General features: G+C 34.6%; 3 protein-coding genes across 4 annotated transcripts in view; all 3 read right to left on the minus strand.

Moving 5' to 3' along the window:
• Nucleotides 1–2,895: 2,895 nt before the first annotated feature.
• Nucleotides 2,896–3,510, minus strand: LOC106674026 (NADH dehydrogenase [ubiquinone] 1 beta subcomplex subunit 2, mitochondrial-like). Its single transcript, XM_014406456.2, has 3 exons — nt 3,330–3,510; nt 3,118–3,241; nt 2,896–3,059 (listed from the first exon to the last, which is right to left on the minus strand). The coding sequence occupies exons 1-3, from the start codon at nt 3,428–3,430 to the stop codon at nt 2,985–2,987; spliced, it is 300 nt and encodes a 99-aa protein (XP_014261942.1). The 5' UTR covers nt 3,431–3,510; the 3' UTR covers nt 2,896–2,984.
• A 1,510-nt stretch (nt 3,511–5,020) lies between these two features.
• LOC106674282 (la-related protein 7) lies at nt 5,021–7,976 on the minus strand. 2 transcript variants are annotated; one of them, XR_001341494.2, is made up of 10 exons: nt 7,734–7,976; nt 7,294–7,469; nt 7,068–7,232; nt 6,778–7,012; nt 6,575–6,713; nt 6,265–6,517; nt 6,063–6,207; nt 5,844–5,993; nt 5,552–5,629; nt 5,021–5,481 (listed from the first exon to the last, which is right to left on the minus strand). XR_001341494.2 is itself a non-coding variant. In XM_014406914.2 (8 exons), exons 1-8 carry the CDS (start codon nt 7,879–7,881, stop codon nt 5,851–5,853), a joined length of 1,404 nt encoding a protein of 467 aa, XP_014262400.1. In that variant the 5' UTR covers nt 7,882–7,976; the 3' UTR covers nt 5,793–5,850. The 2 variants fall into 2 exon arrangements, 1 of the variants encoding a protein (XP_014262400.1); XM_014406914.2 differs by lacking the exons at nt 5,021–5,481; nt 5,552–5,629 and having other exon boundaries at nt 5,793–5,993.
• Nucleotides 7,977–9,637: 1,661 nt separating this feature from the next.
• Nucleotides 9,638–27,094, minus strand: part of LOC106674231 (calcium-activated chloride channel regulator 1-like) — a 35,769-nt gene continuing 18,312 nt past the window's right edge. The window contains exons 2-12 of the mRNA XM_014406846.2: nt 14,187–14,469; nt 13,970–14,126; nt 13,694–13,897; nt 13,508–13,619; nt 13,197–13,427; nt 12,785–13,120; nt 12,489–12,716; nt 12,254–12,409; nt 12,068–12,185; nt 11,825–11,983; nt 9,638–11,754 (exon numbers count right to left, since the gene is read on the minus strand). Coding sequence (XP_014262332.1) covers nt 10,508–11,754; nt 11,825–11,983; nt 12,068–12,185; nt 12,254–12,409; nt 12,489–12,716; nt 12,785–13,120; nt 13,197–13,427; nt 13,508–13,619; nt 13,694–13,897; nt 13,970–14,126; nt 14,187–14,469 — 3,231 coding nt within the window. The 3' untranslated portion in view covers nt 9,638–10,507. The remainder of the gene's footprint in view (nt 11,755–11,824; nt 11,984–12,067; nt 12,186–12,253; nt 12,410–12,488; nt 12,717–12,784; nt 13,121–13,196; nt 13,428–13,507; nt 13,620–13,693; nt 13,898–13,969; nt 14,127–14,186; nt 14,470–27,094) is intronic.

Consider the following 27,094-nt stretch of genomic DNA (forward strand, 5'->3'; position numbering starts at 1 on the left):
CCGCATCTCACGATTTCTGAATAATAAATTATTGTTTTACTGAAGGGAAATTTAATTAAGAGATTTTAAAAAATAACAAAATAAAAGGTTTTAAGTCCATAATTCGTTTTTATTGGACACAATAATCTTTTTAAACAATCAATACCGTGTTTAATGTCCTCTGTTAGCTAAAACTTCTGTCCACCTGTTATGAATTGAATTTCACTCCGTAGATGTAGCTATGATGTAATTGCGTATCTAGTTTTTTAAAATCTTAATCATTGTGATCTTGAATCTAGAACTACTTAATAAAAAAACGCAATAATTGATCACATCGGGGTCACCAATTATTGCGTCTTTTTATTAAGTAGTTCTATATTCAAGATCACAATGATTAAGATAAAAAAAAAAAAAAACAACTAAATATGCAATTACATCCTTTATTACATACTGTTTACAAAATGTTATACAAAAATGATCATGTGGACAATTAATATTAATTTTGGAATGGATGTTGCAACATCGGTACCTTGGGGTGTAGACAAGCTTCTTAATACTCAACCAAACAGGACAAACAACTGTACTACACTGAAGTGACTACCCTTTCTTAGGGATGGTCTTTTTTATTTTTCCTTTTACACACTTCCTGCGAGGAGCGCTTAGCATCAGTGTTTCCACTGGACTGCTATAAGGCCTACTTCCCACAAACGATTACGAATAGTATGTGTTGATAAAGGCCTTGCCTAAACATCTTGTACTTCCTTTAGGATCCGGCGGCACTATAACAATATTTCTGTCCTCTCTTACCTTCTTATTGTGATGAGATCTACTACCAGGCTTCCTATTAGCATTTCCAGTCTCTCAGAATTGTGCTAAATCCAAGGAGACCACGCTCTGAGAAATGCCAACTGCCTCTGCGATAACCACTTGCTGGTGACCTCTTTGGCTCATTCTCACAATAGTGTTGCGAACTTCTGGTTCAAGATAATGCCTTTCCATGGTTAAAGAGTATACAATTGGATTGAAATGTAGAAACGATGAGAAAAGGTGTTTGTTTAGAAAATGAGTAATCTTCATGTTTACTATTACTAAGAAAATCCATTATTGTTATGTTTTTTTATCCAACTAACAAGAATATATCTGTTAATTTAATTAAAATTAATAGACGAAGAATAAATTACAAATATCCCTATTCATTTTTGAGCAGTTTAGATCTATTGTGGAACCCCTATAAATTGAAAAATGGAACCCCATACCTTGAAAAATGCACTTTTTCCTATAAGAGTAAGCACTTTCCTCTGCACCTCTTCTGGTGTGAGAATTGCCATACCAAAGTGGCTGTACTATCGGGCTAATGCTTTACAAAGGACATGTACCAATGTCTAAGGCCCCTCCTAACAGAGTCGGTATGTTTCTTTCTCTGATCTGACCATCTTCTACAGATGATAGGCAGTGGCTGGTTTAGAGGCCTATAATTTTCCCCAAATCCTGCCGGCTATGAGTGAGGAGTTCCTTCGCCTTCCATTTCTAGGTTTATAAGTCCCCAAGCTTGCCTCATGTTGAGTTTTTTCAAGCCATTTTTCCAGTTCCAACTTAGGCATACACTCCGGTGCACCTAAGGGTTGCCCCTTTTTTTGGCCAGTTGGTTTAATGTAATCTTGTTGTTTTCCTAGAGCTATTAGGTAATTTAGGCACTCCCAGACTTAACTTGGACTTAACATACATACATACATTTAGTGACTTTATAGCTGCCGGGCTCTCTGAGAGTATATAAATCATTGCACTTTTCATATTTTTCTTTTTTAACTCCTATGCATCCTCCCTAGAGTTACATTGCACGGATGTCAGCTTGAAAAATAGTTGATATTAGTCCAAGATTTATCAAAGAGTACCATATTAAGGTCTCTTCCTGAAGCTCGGGGCTACCTTTCTTCTAGTCCTATATTATCCATGATCACTTGAAGGATTTGTCAAACTTGAGTTTTTCATTCATTGCATCTCAATTATTTTAATTCACTCCAGAATATTTTGTGATGGTTTCTACTTGGATGTGACTGTATTTCCCTTTGTGAATTTCAGGAATCTATTGGCACTCTCCAAAGTCACATTTTGTACTTAAATATGTAAAAGTGGGTGATCGGGTGCAGTGATTGTTGACGTGGGGCAACAAGAGTGCATTGCCCTTGTAATATTTGAGACATGCTTTTATCAATTCACTTGTAAACGATAGTTCTACTCACAAATTGGTTTTATGCAGCGATCCGGATTTTGGGCATAATAAAATAAGCCAGAAGGCTGCAGTGCTTGGGGAACAAAAAACTCTACACTTCCTAGTAACCATATTCATCATCATTACCATACAGTAGACTCTCATTATCCATGCTTTCACTCTTCTGCGTTGTCCCCTTTGTTGAGTTCTAAAGGAGAGTGGGAATAAGGAGAGATCTGACCTCTGACGATGAAGGAGAGGAGAAAATAAAAGAAAAACAGGAGAAAAATTTGAAGAAATCTCTTGATTTGTTCAAAAGATGAAAGACAAATTCATAGAATATGATCCAATAGTGCAACAGAGCATCAATGGAACATATCACATGGTAATTCAAGCAATAGAACTTGTTTTCCTGCATGGGATAAACTTTATGTATGTTACCATAAATTGAATTTTTCTTACTGGAGGGGGGGGGGACAACCGTGAAATATGCCATCATTGATGATAGGCATATATGGTACAGAAAGTATGCATTGGTATGCAGAGAAGGAAATGCTTTGAAACATGAATTGGTGGTTCTTATTAACAATGGTTCTCGATGAGTCGAGGTTCTGTGAGGCTCGATCTCTAATAATAGTACACAAGCAGACAGGTCTTATTAGTTCCACACATCCATAACTACTATCTATAGTACAATTACAACAAACTAATGGCATAAACCATTTTTATTTTTCGAAAAAGTTTAATTACAATCAATAACAAGGTCTTACTTAAACTACAAAATAAAACTTAATGATCAAGGCTCATCATCTTCAGGGATTCCTAGTTCTTCATTGGTCCATAATTTTGGGTCTGGATATGGAAATTCGCCCTTAAACAATTAATTTTGTAAGTGGATGCTTAAATTAAATATAAACTGTCACACTTACTGTAATATGGTCTGGTTCTTGCCACAAGTGCCAAAGGATCCACCACCAAGTAAAACCCATTAAAAATTGGGACCCATAAACCACTAACTTTCTCGGTGGATAGCCACCGCATCTGTACGAAAACCTAAAGAACAATTGGTCAATTTCCAACAATTCTTTAATTATTAAAAACTAAAAGCAAATAACTGGATTTAGCTCAGTAGGGTACTTACAATCCTCCGCTGTTCCTAACTTGCTGGACCTGCGAGGCAATTGGTTTTCTCAGGGTGGTGTCAATCCTTCGAAAAAGGTGCAAACCCCTCGAAAGGGACATTTTAAAAATTATTTTTGGATAATCCAAAAGAACCAAGACCTTCCAACACCTTATAACAAAACAGGGAGGTTTTCATGAAAATTTGTTACCGTCCAAGGTTTCACCCCTTACAACCCATTATAACACAGCAAAGTTTTAAAGGTTTTCATTTTAACAAGAAATTATTACTCCATATTCAGGATTAAATATAGCAAATATTTAAATTTTTGCAGTTTGGAGTTATCGAATTTCTGATAGTTTTCGTTTAGAGTTTACCACAAATTTATAAACCTCATGATCTAGTCAAATTGGGAGAAATAATAAAATATTAAAGCAGATTTCCCTCTCATTAAAATTTATTATCACGACATTAATTCATAACTATTAAACTACAGATGCCCCTCAAGAACCTGAGCTGGAAACAAGGAATCCCCTAGGTAAAATACCCGATTAAGAATAGGCCATGTGAGGTTGACACAGTGGCACCTGCTCCTCAGCCCTTCATGCAGAGAAAGGTTGCTTAATGTGTCCCACATAATAGAAACTGGCTCCTTAGATAGACTATATAGCCATGTTGCAGTATTTAAGTATGTTTTCGGGCACAGTAGCGGGTTTTCAGTTTTGCTTTTTGGAGACATGTTTTTTTATTGTATATAGATCTGATTTATGTGCCTTGTTTGAGTGCGTGTATTTATTAGCGTCAATGGTGAAGGCTTATGGTATAATATAGTAGTGCGTTTAGGGCTAATGGCAGAATATTTATAAAAATCCCCATCAACCCTCATTTAGATTAAATTAATAATATTGTGTCAATGATGAAATACTACACCAACCAATCAAAAAGAGTACACTGTACATAGGTGTGAATTACATATTTGTGTGCCTATACTATAGAAGTTAGTTTTAGGCTAAATATATTTTGCATGTGTTGGAAGTTGAAATGACCTATCTTTTGAATGTGCCCATTGCCATTGGTTGGGAAGCGATGATCTTCTGGACAATTGGTTTAAAAAATACTAGTGACCCAGTGTCATAACAGGGTTGGTGAATCCATTGGATGAATCACTCCCTAGGATCAGCATATCAGGGAGAGACTACACCTCCATGGTTAAAGTTCTCTATTAAACTACCTTTCATTGTAATATTGGAAATGGGCTTTCAACACCGGCACCCCAAGGGTTCAAATAACCTCATGGTTGAAATACCCTTTAAAAAAAAATCTGGTAAAAAAATACAAATTTGTTGTTTTGAATTTTTCAGGGTTCTACGCTATTCAATAGCATGTATAGAAAACCCTCTATTTAGAATTTTGATATGAACAGAACCAAAATATTGGTATGAATGTACTTGTATACAGTAAAATGACTGACATCCTTCTGTAATGTTGTTTTTCTGAATGATCATGGTTGCAGAGCAGTCAATCAGCTCGTTGGTTTCTATCAGTCTGGTAGACCACAGGGTTCGACTACCAATATTTCCTCTGAAAATGTTTATTGCTTTATCCATTCTGTTGTAACAGTTCAATTATTCTCTTGGGAAAAAATTCCAGACTATTATAAAAAAAAAAAACGTTTTGGATGTCATGATAATTTTTATTTGGCTTGATTGTTAAAAAAAACATTTCTGGCTCAGTACTTCGGATTCCTTAAACTATCTTCCTAGGTTGCCACAAAATTTGCTTTATTATGTTTTCAAACAAAGAATTATGCCAAGAAAAAAAAGCCTAACTGACAGTGTGATGTTACAACAAATATCTCAAAATTAATCAACAGTAATTTGATACCTCTTTGCCCAACACACAGGCCATATCTCGCTCTTTCAGATTACCCTTTGTTCCAAACCTTATTTTACTTTTTCCATGATCCAAGATTCGTGACTTACGAAGTAGAATATAGTTTCATTAAGGTTGTTTCTAGACTTATAGGTTGAGTAGTACAATAGGAAGAATAGCAAAAAGATGAATTTTAGATTGAAATTGATTGTAAATTTTTTAAACCTTATTTTTTTACAGCTTGGTTGTCCTTTCAGTTTGCCCATTCTCAGCATTTTCCATATTGGGTGGTGTGTTTCAGCTGTACAAGACAAAACAGTAAATTTAATTGTCAAATTCAACAATCTGTTGTAAACTTGTAGTTTTGTTACCTCTGATCTTCCTGGCTAGCCTATCATTGAATTTTATAATTGATTCAGCACTTTTCTCTCTTACGATTATTTTCAGGTCTGAAAGCAGGGAGAGGCACAGAAAGAAACACATTACATTGGTTGAATATATACAAATGTATTTAGTATTGAACAGAATTTAAAAAAAATGTATTTTGGCAACCTGATTTTTTTTTTTAAGAAAGATTTTTGTTCGGTAAAATTACAAAAAAAGAACATAAACTTAACTACACACATATATTTAAAACTCAATGTACAGTAAAAAAAATCATACATAATTTTCAATTAAATGTTATATGGTGGCCAAGTACTTTCTCAGCTTTTTTAAATAGCTTTTCTTTTCCTCTCTGTTTTACTTTTGGCTTGTTTAATTTTTCTTCCCTGTCTTTCTGAATTCTTTTCCAATACTCCAGCTCTTCTTCGCCTGAAATTAAGTAAAAATTAAAAATGTTTTATATTATTATTTTTTATATTTTTATTTTTAAAGAGGTACCCTTTAAAATTTCAACTTCTTGCCATGGTGCATCTTCACAAAATTTTCTGGTGTCTTCTTCTGTTTTTAGCCTGACGTACACTGTCATCGCTCCTTCCTTTACATCAACGTATTTTACTGCGGAGCTTACGACATTAATTTCATCCTAAAATTATATTTTAAAAAAAGTTATAATTTTAATGAACTTTATTTTACAACTTACTTTAAATTGTTTTCTGCTAATAACAGGTTCATTCATGTTGATCTTTACAATTATACCAGGGGTAAATTCACTGGGGATGGTACTATTACTATTCTTTTGATTAATATTATGATTATTTTCCTCTTGTTCTCTGTATTTATTTGCTGTATGGTCTTGTTGTTTTTGTTTTAACTGTCTTAAGTGCTGTTTCAACATAGTAGTTTTTTCCCTTTGCGTCATCAGGTATTTATTTCTTAGGTGTTTCCAATCCTTCCTAATCAATTAGTAATATATAGTCGTGTATTCTTGAAAAATACCACTGCTTACTTACTTTGACAAAATTTGGAAACCAGATGTTTCAGCCGTTACTTTAGCCTTCTTTGCTTTCTTTTTCTTGTTTCGGTTTTTCTTTTTTCTAACCTCTTCTGTAACTTCTTCACCTTCAGCAACTTCTTCTTGGAGCTTATCGGCTAATAAGGGTTCAAAGGAAATTGAGTAATTGTATATTAAGGTAATTGATTCAGCATAAGATACCCTCTTCAGTTTCAGGTTGAAAATTTGCTTTTTGCTTTTTTGCTTTAACTTCTTCCTCGTGATGTTCAGGAGTTTTGTCTGCTTTTCTTTTCTTTGTTTCGCAAGGCTGTGAAGCGACATTTGCATTTTCTTTTAATAATTGCCCTTCAGATTTTGTTTCGTAAGTTGCTATACTTAATAAATGTTTAGGGTCCATTTCAGCTGTCGATAAATAACTTCCAACCTTTTTGTATTCCTGAAAATGAGTAAAATGTACTTTACATATTGAATGAGAAAAAGTTAAAAATCACCTCCACAGCTTTTTCAGCAAACTCTGGTTTGGAAAATTCAATAAAAGCAAATCCTTTACATTTCTTAGAACTGCTGTATTTAGGAATGGAAATATAATCAACAGAGCCATAAATGGAAAATTGTTCTTTAAGCCAGTCATGATCAGCATCAGGTGGCACATGTTCCTAAAAGAAAATAAATATTGTAAAATAAATAAATACTCACTAGTAATTACTAAATACATACAACATAAATGGTGCACTCGTCAATGTTGTCTTTCATTACAAGATTTTTAGGCTTAACTTTCATTTCATCGGTAACTTCCAGCTCAGTTGAATGCTTGAGTGCCTTCCGCAGGTCTTTGATATTATTCGTCAAAGCGCGTATCTTGTTATAACTGAGGAATTCAGTCAATTCGATGCCTTTGGATAAAAAAAAATTAATACAATAAATATAAGACTGAACAAGCAAACTAAGCAGCAAAACAGCACCAGCATCACTTTTACAACATAAAATGAAGCAAATTTCGATTTAAAACAAATATTTAGATTTATTATCTTGAATTCTGACATAAAGTGCATGGTGCCACTGTCGGAGGTCTTGAATTTAATTGGTTTGCCTCCTGTTGCGACTTCCAGTTTAAAATATTCAACTAGTACATTTAAAATCGATAAAATACTGCGTACTCCCTTTGGTTTTCAGCAACTCGGCAGTCATATTATTTTTGGCAAGATTCGAAGGGCTGAAGTAAAACTCCATAAGGTTTCTGATAGAAGCATAAAGCTGCTTTTTTCTACTCCTGTCCTTCTGCTTGGGCTCTTCAACTTCTTCCATAGCGTCGACTGGCGGTTTGAGACTGTTCAGTGTTCACTGTTTCAAATAGACATGCTTGAGTCCTCTAAAAATAAACTCCCTGAAGAAGGGATGAATCATGGTGTGCAATGGTTTTAATGTGAAGATAGCGTTGTACTCGTCAACTATGACGATTTGATGACTAATATTTAGGGAACTGTACTTCAAATATATGGATAATGTTATTAATAATTTCAGTTCTTATGCATCTAATCATCTAATATATTCATGTCATCTAATCTAACATTGGATTAGGTTTTTTATATATTTAATTTTTTCCTTATCCACAAGTTTTATTGTTATTTATTGCAGTTCGCTAGCTTTTATTATTTTATCAATTCATGTCTAACTCTTTTTGTTGTGTATGTTTTTATACTCTTGATGGTTAGGATTTGAATCACATAACTTATTTGAACTGCATTAAATAAATAACTAACTTAATGAAGGGTCAATGGAGTACTCAATATTTGACCTTCTCAAACTACCTATTCACACTAATAAATACAGTCACTCTCAACACTTACTAGAGACACAAAACTATCATTAATATATGCAATAAAACACCCTCTTTCATCCAAGATTTAGAACAGAGGACCCATCTCTGTTGTGCTCAAGCATAATTCTCATATTGAGTGGTATTCCTATGTGCTTTCTATATGGAGCCAAGAAATTGCACCTTTCAATTAGTTAGGACACATCGAGCTACTTTTCTCTGCATGATCGATTCATAATCATGTGAGGATGACCTTTCTTTACATGTCAGGTCCTCTGAGGGCCACCTATCGACAGTGCTCTTGATATATGAGAGCTTCTCTGATGATCCATGTAAATATCTTTTTGTTGTTGCATTTTTTGCGACAGAGGGCCAAATCACAAAATTTAAAGGTTGCCAGAATAAAAGCTCCAAACAAATTTTCTTTCTAATACTACCAGATTCGAACTTGAGCAATTTGTTCATGTTGCCAACTTCTTACACCTGAGTGGGTTAAGGCTTAAGCTTGGTATTTATTATTTCCTCCAGTAAAAAAAGAAAGTAAGAATATTCTTTTTCTTTCATTTGTGATGGATAAGGCTCTTAGAGAATGATGATCCAACGAATGAGCTGATGATCAACATTGAGGCTGAAGAAGGCAAAGTCTTGGAAAGCGTGAGCTCCCTTGTCGTTAGGAGATTAGTCCACAGTTCTAACCCCATCAAAACATTGCTAGGAAATCTACTGGAAGTAAACATTTGAAGGTGATATACTATGAATGTGTAATTTCTAAAATTATATTTGTCCATGTTTTGATGTACATCATCATCCATCATCACAAGAGATCGGCAGGTTCACTCTTACGTTTTATGTTGAGAGATGTTTTGTAATTCCTTCAACCTGATGACCATGTAATGCTCAAAATCTGGATTGTTTTAAACAACAAATCTTAGTAGAACCATCATTTCTGAAAAGTGAATATACATACTCACTCCAAACCTTCACCATTTCTATACCACCATTTCTTCCTTCTAAAGAAATAATATGTATTTTTTTAATTACCTTGCTGGGTACTGAACAATGCAGTTTGATCATAAAGGACGTTGTCAAGGTAATATTTTCATATAATGAGATAAAAAAAACAGGTTTAAAAAGTATAAGGTATATTTACAGTAGTCACACATATAGTCGTATTTACAAAATTATTTCTAAAAGTCATATGTACAGAATTAAAAAAAATACATAACATTTACGTATGTTTCTATTAATTAAAGTCAATAACAATATTTCTTTTAAAATAGTTAAGTTACATTTACAAATTAGTACCAAAAAAAATGGTACAACTACTTTGAAAGAGAATTACAAATCGAATACCTCACATTGAGTTTATGTCATAAAGTGTAACTATGGAAAGAGATTCATTCCCCAAAAGGACATTTGACAGACCCCTAAATGTGAAAAAAAAATATTTAAAAAATTCTAAAAGAAATGAGATCAAAATGCAAATATAATTACACTTTTACTTTTAAAGAGCTTATAAAATTTTCGATTCTATGTATGTACATGAAACTGGCCAACAATATAGTTTACACTTAGTATAATACATTTATACCACTTAAAAGTATATTTAGAGACTTCAAATTGTGTGTATAAAACTGTTGAATGAATCAGTTTTATTGACTAGAAAAACATAATCTGGCACAATTTATACTCACATATGCATGTAGAAAAGATTGTCAAACAAATTCTTTTAACATAAAAAAATTAATTCTGTTTGAACATTTTTTTATGCCACAGTGACTAAATGAATTTAACATTTATAAATAATTCAGTCAGGGCCATTTGTGCTCGGAAGGAAATCAAACTTCCAAAGTAAAAGGCTCGGTTGACCTTTTTGTGACCCTTTTCTATTGATGTTAGGATCTGATATGATCCAAAATACACAATGGTCTTAGAAAATATAAGACTAGGACTGATATAAACTGATCAAATATACAATAATTACAAAACATAAAAGTAAGCAATCACAATAGATTTACATTTCTTACACAATTAAAATAATTGGGGAAAAAAGTAAAAATATTAACAAAAAAAAAAAAAAAAAAATGAAATTGGTTGGTAAATTTTTGAGAAGTATTAGACCATAGTAACATTTCTTCGTTTTCTATCATTACTGTTCACTGAAGTCATAGATCCTTGTAAACTTGCATTGTACATGCTTGGATTCGGTTGGTAATTAATGAATTGATTTGGTGGTGGCAAATGACCAGCCGGGCCATATATATCTTGCTGGTAGGCTGGCAGTGGTGGAACAGGAGGAGGGTAGTATTGGGAATAGTCATCGACTTGGCCATAAGGACTGTGTCTTCTCTCATGCTCATGTAGTAATTGTGATGCAGTCCAAGATTGGTAAGGGCTTAGGGTTTTTTCTCTGATTAGGGTATTATTGCGATTGTCATATTCACTGATAACAGTTAAATTGCTGTTGCCATAATTTCCAGGGCTGGGTAAATTGCCATTTTGTACCATCCCATCATAAGGAGTCATGCTGTATCTTTTATTCGGATCTTCTTCCACACTCACTTCGTACTGTGGTAAATTTGTCATTGTCGTGTTCACTTCATAATTGCTTGTAGGAGCTGAATGAGTTACATTGTTACCATTTTCAGTTGGAACTATTGACACATTTAATGGTTTTTCTGGATGATTGGCCTTAGCATCTTTATTAGCACGTTTTCTTAAGCAAAAATAACAGTAAACAGTAATTGCTAATATTAATAGCAGTAAACCAATAATGACAGGAAGAATGAATTCTAAACTCAGTTCAAATTTCTCAGCCAAATTAGGAACTGCTGTCTCGTCTTCTTGAGTCCAAAGTGGCATTGAGGTGGATGTCGAAGTAGTCATTGGAGGAGGTGGTGGAGGAGAAGGCACATTAATTCTTATCCAATTTGATATTGGTCCTGGTTTTGCGAGTTCATCTAATTCAGTATATCCTCTGATGGCAAAATACAATGTTTGGTCCAATAGTGAAGGGTTCCTGGTAAAGTCTAGAGTAAAAGTTGTTTCAGATCCTGGCGTAAGAGGAAATGGTACTCCATGAGCCCAAGGAGTTCCCGAGTCAAAGTGATCGATAATGTCACCAATCTGGTGGGCATATTTCAGTTCGTATTTTGCCACTGGCTTTCCGCCCATATCAGGTGCAGTCCAGACTAAACGGGCTTTCAGGTCAGTTGGAAGGATCACTGCTTGGAGATCTCCAACTCTTCCAGACACAACATCATTTTTAGAAATGTGGATTGTTAATGGTGGGAGAATCCGTTGGAAAGGGGATAGAGGTTCAACTGTAGGTGCAGGCATTGAACTTCCACAGCAGGCAACGTCTATAAATAAATGTACAATTTATACAATTCTATAGATTTGGAATTATTTTTGTATCATAAGAAAACATACTTGTCAAAAGATCTCCTTCATACTGATGACCATACTGCCAAGAATAAGCAGTATTCCCATTATCACTAACAGTCACTTCAAATGTATAATCCCCTGATCCGCCTGCGTAGGCACTAAAGTAGCGGGAATATATGCCATCACCTTTCATTACATCTGGATCTGCAAATAACAATAAAAAAAAGTAGAATGAATGACCTCCATCCCTTATATTTTAATAATTCAACAATGCTATTGAGAACTAACCACCACTTCCGGTATCCATTAGCTCAAATTTTTCCCGATGTGTTGATCCATTTATGCCTATCTTGACTGCAGTTACTTCAACTTTAGCGCCTAGGATTGGGAAATCACCTCGTTTCACCTATTAATAATATTACATTGTAGTTTTATACTAATTAAATTAATAATAATAATAACAAAAGTCTATACCTCAGTGTATAAAATAACACCATTATTAGTATGGCTTGAGAATAGTCTTGCATTTACGACTGGTGCACTATGAGATCTAGGTGTAGCCATTACTTGAACATAATGAGGTTGAGGTGATCCAGAAAACCGTTCAATTGTGTAAGTCCATGTTCCAGTCTATAAAAAAAATTGTAATATATATTTAGCAGGAGATTACACAGAGGAATATTTTTAGAAAAAACCTCTAAATAAATACCTCATTTATATTTGCTGGAACATTGAGAAGTTTGAGGGAAATCAATGCATCTGATCGTGTAGAATAAACTTTATGAGAAGGACTTACAAGAGTAATGCTTCTTATCAGAGGATTTTCTATATTATGGGTAAGAACTGTAAATTTAGCTGGCTCACCAAGCCAGTCATCGAGAACAAAACTTCCTGTTACTGATGTTTGACCATTGTCAACTATTTCTTTTCTATGGATCTATAAAATAAATTTAAATATTATAATTCTGATTGATTGACATCAATAATGATAGTCATTAAACTTACCTCAATTGGCAATTCTGATTTATCGCCTTGGTAAAATGCCCTCTGAATCGCCCACATAACATTGGTCAATTTGAAATAAGTTGAGATATAAGATGTTGCCATGTTGTATTTCGTTTCCATTACGGTAAATGAAATACCATCTGTAGCTTCAGCCATCCAGTCAAGAGACCTAGGTCTTACTTGTGCAGGATATGTTATTGTAGCGATCCGTATATGTGATTTTCTTAGTTTAGGCATCAGCTCAGTAAGATCGGGCACATGTTCCATAGTTCCGGGTGCAATGACAACAATAACTGAATTTGCAGGACCATTTAATTGAGCTTTTTCATGTAACAACTACAACCCAACAATAAAAATTTATATTAATTTGTAATAATATATAAGGATTATACTTTAAAAACAATCAAAGTACCTTATAAGCTTTGTTGATTCCACAGTACAAGCAAGCTGCTCTTGTATCACCAGGAGTATATGGGACATTGGAAGCAAGCAAATCTCTTGCTGCTGTATTGTAAAGTGTTGTTAATTTTTGTATGACAGTTGCCGATGATTCATTTGCGGAAACCAAAGCAACTTCTACTTGCCCTTGTAACTGTACGACAACCCATTTTCTTATGGCCAATCTCAAATATAGCCATGATTCCTAATACAATAAAGTCCATTTGAATATTATAGTTATATGTATTTTATTTTAATTTGTGTAAAAGGTTTTTACAAACTTACTCTCACTAGCATATCTTTGGTATCTTCTATTACAATTACATAACGTGTAAGACTCTCCCTTTTGTAAATAATTGTCGGAGTCGTATTTATAGGTTCATTACTTGTGAAACTCCTGAAATGTATAATATTTATTACTGAAAGAATAGTTAAAATATTTGATATAGTAATTTCTTCTTGTTAACTTACGCATTGGAGAAATCTGAATGTTCATTGATGATCTGCATTACACTTTTTCGTTCGCATAGATTATTTTGTTTTGTGGGTGCAAATCTGTCATGACTTGAAGCATCACAGAATTTGTCAACTTTGTGAGAGTTGGTGAAAAGAAGAGATGTTTGGGCCTCATGACTCACCAGGTTGGATACATTAAGGTGCCCAGTTTTGCACATCCTGGCAAAAAGAATAAAACATTAAATATGCTTTCCAGTCAAAAAATGAAAAAAAAAAAAAAAAAGACTTTACCCATTTTCTGATATAGGTTTGTCTGAACAGCCGTTAACTTGTATGTCTTCAGAAAGGTCAGAGTAGTAACATGACGGGTATATCGGGTCATCTAGGAAACCGACTTCATCGAATACGCCATATCTGTATTTGGCCCATTCACGAGCTAAACTCTTACCTACAGAAAAGTACACATTATAGTAAACTATTCATATTCTTTGAAATAATCAATGCTTACCCAATGTGGGAACTTCCTGATCCAAAAACAACCGATAGCTCAGATAAATAAAATCACCTGGGTGACCACAAGGTTTTGACTGTTGGGTCCATGGTGTATCTCTGTAGACTGGGTGAGGAAGGCCAATTGTAATATGGGATGTCTCTCCCTGTGAAGGAATTGTACTGTGGCCAGGTACACATGTATCTGGCCAATTACTTGGAATTAGAACAGTCACACTCTTCCATGATGCTCTACCCCTCAATGATCTGTACACTGCTTCCGATCCTTTTGACAAAGCATTCTAAAAACAGAAAATGTAATTAATTATTCATTTGCTGTAAAGTTTGCCAACAACTAAAGTAATATAACAATACTTCATCGAAATAAAAAAATAAATTATATATAACATAAAGAAGAGAGAAAATTGGACAAGCAAACCAAGATACTTGAGCAAAAATGAATTTAAATATAATTAAAATATGAAAGAGTGAATACGTTCTTTTTATCACCATTTAATAAGTGTGGGGTCTGAAAACTGTACTGTGATTTTTCACTTAATAAATTCAACTTCCAATTGGGATTGAAAATAACTGTAAGTAATGACCTTTTAGTTCTTTTTTCACTATCTTGAAAACTCCAGTTCAACCAGCTTTCAATTCCATTATTCTTAACATTTTATCAATTGTATAATCGAATCCCGGATTTTTTCAATTTCGTAGGGAATATTACAATGGATATTGCGAAGGGGAAAAAACTTTCTAATCATTTGTCTAAGTAACGGTCTGCCGAATATGGATACGAAAGTGTTTCCGAACGTGTAGTATTGAACACTATGAGAGAGAGTGAAAACCAGAATGGAATACGAGGGTTGACCCGCGAGCTGAACTTTGATATTCCAAATGAAGAGGAAATGCCAGTCCCGTGGGCACGAAAGTTCTTTCAGGCTGTTTCTTCTTCTCCAGCTCGAATTTATCTTGACTATTTTTACATAGAGGATAGATTTTTCAGTATAAAAGGTGAAACTTTTTACAACAGCGTTCAGTTTTAACAGAACTCGGTCCAAAATTGGCCCTTATCTTGAGTATCTTTATATAGAGGCTGGATGTTTCTGTCCAAGAGATGAACGTTTTAGTAAAAAGAGAACTTGGTCCAAAATTGGTCTTTAACTTGATGTCTTTACATAGTGGATGGAGGCTTTAATCAAATAGGTGAACCTTTTGACGACACCGCCAATTTTAATAAAGACAGAACTTGATCCAAAATTGGCCATCTCCTTTTCTTGTAACTTCGTATTTGTCGATAAACTGTCTCGCCCCGGTATTCTTTAAGTACCTTTTGATGAGGTTGCGGCTTTTTAAATTTCTCACGTCTTTATCTACGACCGGAGACAGAATCATATCTGGAAATGAACTTTTAAAATTTCAGAGACAGTCTTTGTGTGCGTCCGAGCGTGGACAAAGAAGTGTAGACCGGCTTTCCGACAAAAGATTGTCGCCCATTCATCACGCTAATGTCATACTTAGTGCACAAAGCTCCCATTCACCGAGGTCCAACCCTTAAAGACGGCTTTATTACCGGTGGAAACGGGGAGCTCTTTATTTTTGTAACCCCACCCCTTCAATATTCATAGGCCGGACGTTAAGGGAGGTAAGGTTAATTCAACGGAATGGGAAAACTTTAACTTTACAAAGGGGCCGTTCATGAATATTTCTAATTATTTCCTTTTCCACCAGAACGAAAAATTCATTAATGTTTTTACAGTGGGAGAAGAAATTGTACAGAGGAACAAAAAGAATTATACACGTGCGTTGCAAATTGGTAGGATTTGTATTTACATATCTGTGAAATTTTTGAAAGCGATGGTTTGAAGAATACTTGAAAGCATGATTGGCAAATTAATAAATAACTTCAAAATAAAACCGTTTAAAAGCCTTGTTTGAAAAGGGAAATGTCTTACTTATTAACATATACAGGGTGATAGCCTAATTTACTAAAACACATGACATAGTTAAAATAAAAAAAATTATATTATTAAACATAGTAATATAAAAATATTACAAATTATATGATTATAATTTTTTTAAGTTTTAAACATTTCAACTTTTTAAAAAAAATATACATGACTATCATTAAATAAATCTATATTCAGTCTATTTCCTGTTCGCTGAATTCTATTTTTTGTAAGAATGGAGTTATTAGTGGAGCAGTGAGAGACATTGAATAATGATAAATTACTATTTTTGTATCTAGGGATATTGAACCTTATATCCGAAAGACTTGAGGTCAAGTTTAAAAAAAATATAAAGAAAAACACAGTTAAACTTAGTTCTTCTTGCCTCTAGAGTAACAGAAATTATTAGATCACTAGTTGCGTTCAACCAGTTAATAATATACCTAAGGAAGTATTGAACCGTTTCGATACTGTTGAGTTGAGAGAATAGTGAGTAGATCAGACAATAAAAGAAATATCTAGTATTGGTCGAACAACATTTTTAAAAGATTTTGAATAACGAATTAAAAACCCAAGTGTTTTTAGAGTTTTAGGGCAAATTTTTGATACATGGTATCTGAAGGAATGTGAATACTTAAATCTTTATTTATATAAAATTTAGTAAAAAGTTTCATTATAAATAGTGTAGCCGAAGTTTTAAGTCAATCTGGTAATTTAAAAAAGAAATATGATTGCATTTAGAGATATTAAGCGAAAGATCATTTAAAGGACACCATGTATGAAGAGAAGTAAGGGTGACCTGAAGACTTAATCCGATCATGATTTAATAGTCTAAGATAAGAGAAGAGATAAAATTTCATATCAGGAAAAGCAGTTGAAATATCGTTAACAAAGAGATGAAACAAAAGTGGACCAAGAAGAGAGCCTTGAGGTATACCTGAATAAGCATGAAGTTTGATTGTCTTTGCCTAATTGTAACGATTTAATACCTGTTATTTACATGCCAACAGATTTCCACCAATACCATAAAATTTAAGTATAAATACAATCATAACAGTGGACTTACAAACAGAAATACCTACAACAAAAGAAAAATCTAATAAAATAGACCATCCCACAGCAAGTTTTCAATAATGCAATATACAAAATCCGGTTTGCTGCTTTTTTCATCTCTAGATCTCATAAATGATTAAGAACATTAGTAATATGTATACGTCCGTGTTTAAGTGCTCTAATTAAATGTAGGCTATTTTTTACGAACAATGCCTTAATAAGCAATGATTTTTCAATGAAAAGAAAAATGTGTATATTGTAACTGTAAAGAACTTTGGTAAAAAGAGATCTGAATTTTGTGTAGAAAAGAAAAGAACGAAATTAATAAGAAAACGAAGCTTGAATGTTCGTTCAGATGACAAATGATCTGATCTTACCCAGGAACCAATTCATTAGTGATGTGATGACAGCAAAAGGCCATTGTGGGACTTGGAATGGAAACCTGCGAGGCTACACCATTGAATCGTGGCTTTCAATTTGACCAGAGCTCCTTTTGTAGTATAAACCGAAGCAATGGTGATGAGCCATCGATTCTGCGTGAATCATTAAGAAAGATAAGAAAATCAAAGCATTGTTTTCTTTTTTTTCAATCGGTCTCAAATAGAAAAATAATGTAATGCTAGTTCATCATATCGCACCAAGTATGCACCAATTGCAGGGTCAAACACTTGAACGTATGTGCTAACCAAAGATATTTGTAGTCGCACTTTAAAATCTTGCGATCAGCAAAACAAAACATAACAATTATGCCTTACGTAGTCAGAATGTGAATAAATGCAAGCAGTGTGTTTTCTTTCGATTCGGATCAACATTCATAGGGGGTTAAAGCACATCTCGAGCTTTGTAAACTAGCTTAGGAAAGAAAAAATATCCAGATTAAAAATAGAGTTGTATCAAATTTTTTCCTATAGGTCTAGTTTCTATAAAAAATCAAGAACAATTTTTTCGTCGAGAGAAAAACAGTAATAATTGGCTACGGATAAATTCCTGCGTTAATCAGAACCTTAAACAGTAATATGTCTAAAATAAAGTTTTGACCAAGAGATTTCACAAGACTTTTTCAGCTGGAGTCTGCGGTCGATTTCTGGATCGATTTTGGTTTAACTCACACAATTAAATCCAGTAGGATTGTGCAATTTATGCCCTATGTCGGATATTACAAAATAAGGGGTTACGAGGGTGTATGACTTCGAAGATAATTGGCCACAAATGTGGCTGTATTAGTTTCACCTTTACCGTGGTAATGTGTGGCGTGGATGCCAAAGGAATTCCTCGCCCCGAGGTTCCCGAGGAGTCGAACATCCCAGGAGCGATAATTGTCACTGAAGCGACTATACGTGTATATACTTCAAGAAAATACTTGGGCTACGGATAAATTCCTGCGTTAATCAGAGCCTTAAAGTAGAGCCTCGTAACCTTTACAAATCTAACAAATAGCTTGGCAATCTGATCTGGATAGAAAATAGCAAATCCTTTTTCGCGATGGTTGCTTTGTCGTTGGGAGAAGGCTGGGTTGATACAAAAGCTTAGGACACATTTATTTCCACACCGGTAACGGACAATCTAACCAGAGAACATTAGAATTACGCAATAGGTAACGCGGAAAATCCATTCTGGACGGACAGTATTGTTTCGAAATCGCTTCAATTGCCCAAGGGATATTCTATTCCCGAAAGTGACTTGATGCTCAATTTTACAATTTTAGAGCCAATAGGCTAAGAATTCGATAAATTCAATGGGCTACTTTCACTAGCGTCTATTATTATCCAAAATCGCATCTATCGCTGAAAGTCCGATGATAGTTTATAAAAAAACCCACTTTCAAAATACTTGCTAAAAATATAGACGTTTTAAAATCTTCTATATTGCACAGCATAATAAACAATATCTTTCCTCAAAGAATTTGTTCAAAATTATACCAGCGTCAAGGCCATTATGTAATTAAATTACATCTGCTTAACATGATACTTTTAATTGATCCAATTTTCGTGTAAAACGAGGTTGAGAACGGCCACAAAGAAAAAAGTTGATTAAAGGAATTTAACACTGTAAAGTAACTTCAAACTCTTGTTGAAATGTGATGCGAACCGCTCCCCCCGCAACACTGTCAAAGGGGGATCGGCTACTTTCGCTCCATGATTATTTTATGAGTTGCTTCTAACCAACTAAGCATGTATACTGTATTCTATATCCCTATTTCTTATTTTGTATGAATTTAAAATTTGGTCAAGAAAGTTATAGTTGAATAACAAACAACGTAGTTACTAAGATCGTTTTGGTCTGCCTGTCCTCCCTGTTTTGGTTTGTCAGATGTGTTTTGGCCATTATGTATGTGTCTGTGCCTCTCCTTGCTGACAATTCCGAATCGTGACAACCTTCGTAAACAACTAACTACAGGTCCATCACTCCGCAAACCCCCACGAAAAATCTCATAATTGAACATAGCATTTCAGAATGGATATTAGTTCAAAATCTATGTGTTTAGATATATTGACTTAGACTAAAGTTACCAAAAACAATCTCTGTTTAATTGTGAGATTCATCTTGAGGTCTTCGGAGTGATCAACCTGTAGCCTAGTCGTTTCCGGTCATTTTTCATTTTATTACATTATTATCCTTATACTATAATGAGAGAGGAGAGAAAGAGTGTGTGTGTGTGTGTGTGTGTGTGTGTGTGTGTGTGTGTGTGTGTNAGAGAGAGAGAGAGAGAGAGAGAGAGAGAGAGAGAGAGATAGAGAGAGAAAGAGAAATATATCCTTAGTTATGTATTTAACGAATGTAGGTAGATGAATAAACAGTGGTCTTTCTGAAAAGCCCACAGCAACCGCGAGGAAAGACTGTTCGAAATTTGAAACGGCCAGACTACAATTTGTTACCGATTACTGATTTATATAAGTTCAAATCGGCACATGCGAGTACACAGTTGAGCCTATCACTTTTCACACTCCACTGACAATTCCAGCTTTTGTAGTTTACAATGAATTACCGGCAGTCCTCGAGAATTACCCCTTCCGGATGTTGGCAATCTGGAGTCAGACTTCGGTCTTATACTCTTATCCGTCCAGCCGCCGAGGTTGGAGGTCCAGGGCTTCTAACAGTTAGGTCATTTCAGCCTCCAACGCAATCAGTTCCCAAAAACAAACCACTCTCACTCACTCTTGCAAAAACTCTTTCTGATTCGTAAATATACGCTAAGTTCTCGATAATGTTCCATCACATTTGTTCGTTTTATCGATTTGTCGTCTGTGAAAATGCTACCTGTTTTGGGTGTAGCTCTAAACGGATTCCACATTCTTGACAACATAATTTTGCCGGCAATAGTCCGGCAGGTACTGGGGGAACCTAATCCGAGTTGTGTGCTTCTGCGTTCCGCATTTTCAAACCCATTACTAGCCGTTTTGGAACGGAAAGCTGGCCGTAAAATCGTAAAGCTGTGAAAACGGACGCCTTTTCATAAAATTACCACAACCGGTGACAAATTGAATTGTACTAGTGTATTGTTTCAGTTTGGAGAAAGGACAATAAAAAAAAGCGTTGAAAATACAACTGTTGTGGCATAATCTTATAATGTGGAAAGGATCTTTCAATATTCTAAGGATATTAGGAGTCTGTCTTGGTTGTTATTGATTAAATTGGTCAGTGAGAAGTGTTCGGCTTTTCGACATCTCCATGGCTGAGTGGGCTTGTATTGCTCATAATGTAATAATATGTATAGTCCTATATAAAAATGTAAGTAAGGAAAGGCTATTGACAGTTCAAAACAGCCGGCCAGACCTGGAGTTTTAAACGAATTGAACGTTTTTATTTTTACGTTTTATTGTGCATAACAAATGAAGAAATATGAAAATAAAATAAAAAATTGTTTGACTGTTATGAGCCGTATCGCCAGAGAATCTCTCTCGTATCAAGAGCACTGTCGATACGTTGCTCTCGGAGGATCAAAGTCGCAGAAGGGTCATCTATAATGTGGCATAATCTTATAATAAGCCATGTGGGTTGACACACGGACACTTACTTTTGGGCCAAAGGTCGCTCGATATGTCACACATAATTGTAGGGCCCAAATAGAGAGCGCGCAGGATTGCCATTCGATATGAGAATTATGCTTGAGAACCACAGCGAATCTTCTGGTCCCCTGTTTCGATTTTTTAAAGAGAGCTGTTTTATAGTATGTAATGATAGTTTTGTGTCCTTAGCGTGTATTGATAGTGAATGTGTTTATTAGCGACGCTCAAATAGGTCTGCTATGTATTACGTGTAAAGGGTGACGGAGGTATATCGAGTCCTCGTTGGGACAAAATGAATCTAATGAAGTAATGATTTATTGTCTGTCAATATGTATTTTGGTCAAACCGATCTACCTCTCATCGGTTGGTTCCGTTGTCTTTCTTTCCTGTACATTTGATCAAAATTACTCACAAAATTGATGTAGGTGAAAAGAGCAAACATGTCTGACAGATTAAAACAGCTAGAATTAGCGGTTCAAAATAATAGGTTGATTAACCCGCAGAACTCAAGAAGAAGAAATCTCACGAAATTAGGAATGTTCTAAATCTCTATTTCTTTCAAAAACTTGGTTGGCTCGTTGGAAAAAATATACACAATGAATTTGGTTTTTTCTCATAAATATTTTGTTTTTATAAATAGTTAAATAATGTATACAATTTTTAAAGTCTTATTATAATAAAAACTTAATATTACGGTTTAATAAACGGCAAACTTCTCAGGTGCGAAGCCACGGAGGATGGATAATTTTTTGTTGGATAGATTATCCAGTTTATCCGGTCGATTAAAGAGGTAAACCAAGACGCGTGTTTTGTGGGTGTCTAATGTTTCAGTAGTTGCGCACAGTTGATTAGCCGAAGGGGCTTCGCGTTTCCCTCTTCGAAGACCTTCAAGTCAATGAAGGGAAGCCGATGTTAGTGTTTTTACACGAAAAATCCAATGCAATCTTCCTTAAAACTTTCATATAAAAGCCAACGGCAGAGAAGAAAACGGTTAAATAATTCTAGTAGTGTAAAGGCACGTGCGTCGTGGGGGTAATGGCTGGGTCGACACGACTCGCTCTGGGCAACTTTTTCTTCGACGTCGTGATCTTCCTCTCGCACCGTGTAGCTTCTATAGAACACTATGAATCTCGGTTATCGAAGATTTTCATTACCCGTACCGATAAACAAGATTGCTATGTCACGTAACGTCCAGTGCCCGTTGTTGCCGTGTGAAGGATGGGATGAGCAATTCGTTTGTAGCATGAGAGGCATATTGTCACAGGAGAAAATGTGTCACAAACGGACACGGCCTATTCAAACTGTCCGTTTCACCCATTCCGGTCACCTCACGGTAGAAAATATGCATGCGGGGCCTCGCGATAGGAACAATGGAGTGTGCTGAATGTTTCACGCCGCGGAAAGAAAGTGTGTCTAACGTCAACCGCTTTATTCGATTATTTCCATTCATTGTTGAGAACGGCTTAATCCATGAATATCTCTAATCATTATTCCGTTTTCGGCATCCAATTCGGCGGATGTAAAGAATGAGTTTCAAAAACCAAGCGCTTTCTATTGCCAGTCTTGCTTTATGATCCGTTGCAAAAGAAAGTATTGTCAAAATTCCAGTTGATTGATATTTTCTAGTACGATTGATTACATATTTTCAAAAATATTGTAAATGTAATGGAAAAATAGTGAAACCTTACTATATTTCTTTTATTTAGGACCTAAACGTACTCACACAAGTCTTATTAATTTATTTCATATGTCGAAAGAGCCGCCTATTTTCGTTAATATTAATATACGAATGATTTTTTAGTCTTAAAATAATGAAGCTAATAACACTATAACATAATGTTTGATAGTTACTATGAGTGATATTTGTGATAACACTGAATATGGCGAAATGCCGAACCGAGGATAGGCAGATCAGGATGATAGGTAACACTCAAACAATAGGTTTATCATCCCGCAGACCACAGGAGAAAATTTCACAACACTGTAACATGTTTGGTTTTCCTACCGCGCAGTACATAGTTACTTTAACAGAAGTGTTCACAAAAGTTAGTTTGTGACAGAAGTAATTACAACGGTGGCTATTAATCACGGACAATAACTAACAAAACATATCGAAAATCTTTGAACACTTTACGTAAATGTTAGAAAATCACGAAAAGTTACACACTTATTTCATACTTATGTGTTTAGTACGATATCATATTTAAAACGCAAATCAACGGTTGTTCTAATACCCAAAATAATTAAATTACACATCAGATTTAATTAAGAAAGTAACTATGTCTTAATAAGCTTACGGAATATTTCATATAAAAATAAAATATAGCATTTATACAATTTAATTAATTACTTGCCTAAATAATTTCTTTATACAATTTATATGTTGTTTAGTATAAATAATGAACTTTTTAAATATTAACATTTGCCTTATTTAGGTTTAAATTTATATTTTTTCAAATATTTCTCTTATGTAATGACATAAGTTATTATTTACAGATTTCGATATATCGATCAAATTTTAACTCGTGAATAATCTGGATGTCGGTATGATTTTGATGAAAAACAAATTCAATTGTCTGACAAGCTTCGAACTATTTTAAGTTTATCATCAGGCAAAACAATTTCAAAGACGCCTACAAAATAACATAATTAAGTTGCAACCTGTGACAGTTTTGACAATGTTGAGTCTATCTTGAAACAAATTGGAAACAATTCGTTAAAAACTTGATTTTATCAATTTGGAAATATCTTTAAGTTTATTTTGCATTGATGATGACCTTAAAATAGATGGAAAGCTTGGCGGATAACAATTGAATTTATTTTTCCATCCTGACCATACTGAGTTCCGGCTAATTCATTAGTTACTATAACTAATATGTAGTTTGCAAATGTAGAAATAGCAATGTATTAAACAAATTATCACGACATAATTGATTTCAGTATTATCAGCTCAACTTTGCGTTTGTGTTGATTTGAGCTTATATAAATCAGTAATCAGAAGACGAAATTTTAAAAAATAGCTATCCTCGCAAGCCATTATATTTTTTCAAGGCAAAATTGAATAAAGTCTATTTTGAATCGTTGTTTTGATTGCTGTGTTTTGAGATCGAATGAAAAAAAATGACCCTGATTAGAAATCGTTAAATTAAAACAGCGTCGGATGGAAAACGACGTAATCGTAATTATATTTCCATCAGGGACTCAATTCGTAAATCGTAGGTCGATAAAACAATTAATAATTTACCCTTTATAATGGATTTGACTCGGTCAATTAATTAAGACTGAAGAAAGATACGAATTGTTCTTCTTTAGGGCAGTAAAATAATTTATTGGTTGCTTTATAATAATTCTTTTATCGTTTTCGTTTTGTTTTTGTAGAAGGAGCTTTTTTGTAAAAAAGGATAGAAATTTCAGTCCTGTTAACAAATCTGGAATCGGTACTAAAAAGCCGATTTGTCTATTCGGGTCAGTTTTAAACGACCTAAGGTTGTTATTTTTCTATGCCATCACGCATAATAAATGGACAAATGAATGAACAAATAAGACAATAACGACTAAAATCGTTTGTCTTCTCAACGAACCTAAAATAGCAAAAATAAAAAAATCAATCCTCTCAAATTACTTTTATCACGCGAAAACGAATTTGCGCGACAAAAACGGAGAGAGAGAAAGAGAGAGATCCATCGATATGTCATTATGTTGTTTTAACATAACCTTTCGCATTGTATCAAAAAGGCGTTCTTTTGTGGAATTTTTCATTAAAAGTAGTCGTTCCTGAAATAATGCACTGTTAACTTTATTATGACCTAACTGACAATAATGTTAACACTGTATTTTATATACCATGGGCTAAGAATATTAAATACCTTCGAACGTTCCTTCCCGACTTAATTTTGGTTAATACATTGAAAAAAAAATTCTGAAGAGCATGGACAACCTTAAGGAGCCTTTACAGTCTGTAATAAGCATTCACGTAAGAACGGTAAAGATAAAACTTAATAAATATACTTACGTCCATTAATAATTTACGCTTTCCGATTTGTCTAAATCTAATTTTGCTAAGACGCGGGTAATCCAAGATGCTGCTTTAAGAATTATTGGAGGGTTTCCACGTTGGACTATATACTATATGCTCCTAAACGCTTAACAAACCACATCTTCAGAGCAATTGTATATTGTTGTAATTCCTACATAAATAAATAACCCATTTATACAAATGGGACTTTCACCCCGAAGAGTTGTCACTCCCCGATGTGCTAACCCTAGGGTCTACAACTCAGAGTAGTTCACCTACCTCTATGCTGCTGGGTCGCTAGTGTTCCACTTAAGCCAGATGCCCAAGAGATCGTCGCTTCCCAACGGGGTTAGTCTTCACGGGGGCTTTCGACTGCTAGGTCATTTCAGCCCCCCAATACACGCAAAATGTAGCCTAGCCTAAACCTAAACCTATGTTCATTGCTGATGTTTAGTCGGTAAAGTACGCGATATTCCTCCATAGGCCTACGCATAACTTTAATAATCTAATCTAAATTAGGGTCCGCACTCTTGGAAGGGCGGGTGACGCTATAATTCAACATAAGCTCTCACCAAAATTAAAAAAAAACACCCACGTCCTCCAAAATACGGAACCCAGAAACACGCTACCGTTCTCGAGAAACATGTTTAAATTCGGCAGCATGCCTACACGCTCTTTGTAAAAGGCGAAGGCATGACAATCATCTATTATGTGGGATACATCGATCAACCTTTCTCTGCATAAGGGGCACCTGTTAGTTGATTTGTGGTGTATTATGTACTTGAATATTGTCTTATTTATTATTTAGAGACCTTGAGATGCAGTCTGGTGTGATGTATGTTTACAAATACATTTTCTTAATCTTGCCAATTTTTCGACCTTTATTAAGACCATCTTCAGGGCCTGGGATTTATAAACATGGTTTAAATTATACAAATTCATATAAGATGTAAATATGAATTTATATAATGATGTACACAATATAGAAATTTTAGGTTTAATCGGAGTAATCGTACTCACTCAGAGTGTGTTTGCTGTGCAGATGTGTCTCTGTTTTGTGACGTGTTGAGAGTGTTAGTGAGAATTAGTTTTTTGTTTCATTTTGATTTTGTTGCTTAATTTTAGAGGAGTGGGGAAGGAAGTAGAGTTAGAAATTAATTTTTCTACGAGGAGTCGGCTTCTTTGAGGTGAAAGGGACCGACAATGGAAAAAAGGGGTAATGGTTCATCGTTCGGGCTTGGTTACCCTTTCAGAATTATTAGAGACGGGACAAAATAAGCTATTCCCCGCGAAATATAATATCTCACAATATATATAAATATAACCTTTTTTCGAGAGAATGTTGTAATTAAGTTTGAATATTAATATTCCAGCCTAAATGAGCTGAACAATTATAGTTATTGTATAGCAGGATTCTTTCAATGAGGTCAGGCAGTATTGGAAACAATATATCACAGTTTATAGCTATTTCATATTCTCATCAGTAATTAAAATTAAAACAATAATGGGCATTGTGCTGTAGGCCCCCTCCGACGAGTTTAATGTTCGAAGGATAATGAAAAGGGAAGAGGGATGCCCGGAGCGATAATGATCGGCCCGTAGTGTCTTACAGTTTACATTGTCAGCTGAATCAGCAGGGAATCCCTTTGAGATATGTAACCCTTGTTTTTTTTTTTATATATGTAAGGTTCCCTAGGTAATAGACTCCTGCTGATCCTGTTCGCTTTGTCCTAACACAAAAAGATCGGCATATAAATGAGAACATTAGCAGATCCCCCGGAAACTTATTAAATCCCCCCTGCTACTCTTTAGGGGCTGGACTGATAAGCTATGAGCAAAGAAATTCACTGAAAAGAGCCTTAATATATTCATTGGGAGAGAGAGATAGAGAGAAAGAGAG

This window comes from Cimex lectularius, unplaced genomic scaffold (genome assembly GCF_000648675.2).
Source record: "Cimex lectularius strain Harlan isolate CLEC.00 unplaced genomic scaffold, Clec_2.1 scaffold91, whole genome shotgun sequence".
Taxonomy (NCBI): Eukaryota; Metazoa; Arthropoda; class Insecta; order Hemiptera; family Cimicidae; genus Cimex; species Cimex lectularius.

Bases quoted from the DNA above. Each gene is read 5' to 3' on its own strand.
- LOC106674026 (XM_014406456.2), bottom strand. From the start codon at position 3,430: ATGTCCCTTTCGAGGGGTTTGCACCTTTTTCGAAGGATTGACACCACC. The intron at 3,242-3,329 runs GTAAGTACCCTA...ATTGTTCTTTAG, and splicing joins GTTAGGAACAGCGGAGGATT to GTTTTCGTACAGATGCGGTG. The intron at 3,060-3,117 runs GTAAGTGTGACA...TAATTGTTTAAG, and splicing joins AAGAACCAGACCATATTACA to GGCGAATTTCCATATCCAGA.
- LOC106674282 (XM_014406914.2), bottom strand. From the start codon at position 7,881: ATGGAAGAAGTTGAAGAGCCCAAGCAGAAGGACAGGAGTAGAAAAAAG. The intron at 7,470-7,733 runs GTACGCAGTATT...TTTTATCCAAAG, and splicing joins GTTGCTGAAAACCAAAGGGA to GCATCGAATTGACTGAATTC. The intron at 7,013-7,067 runs GTGATTTTTAAC...ACTCATTTTCAG, and splicing joins TTGCTGAAAAAGCTGTGGAG to GAATACAAAAAGGTTGGAAG.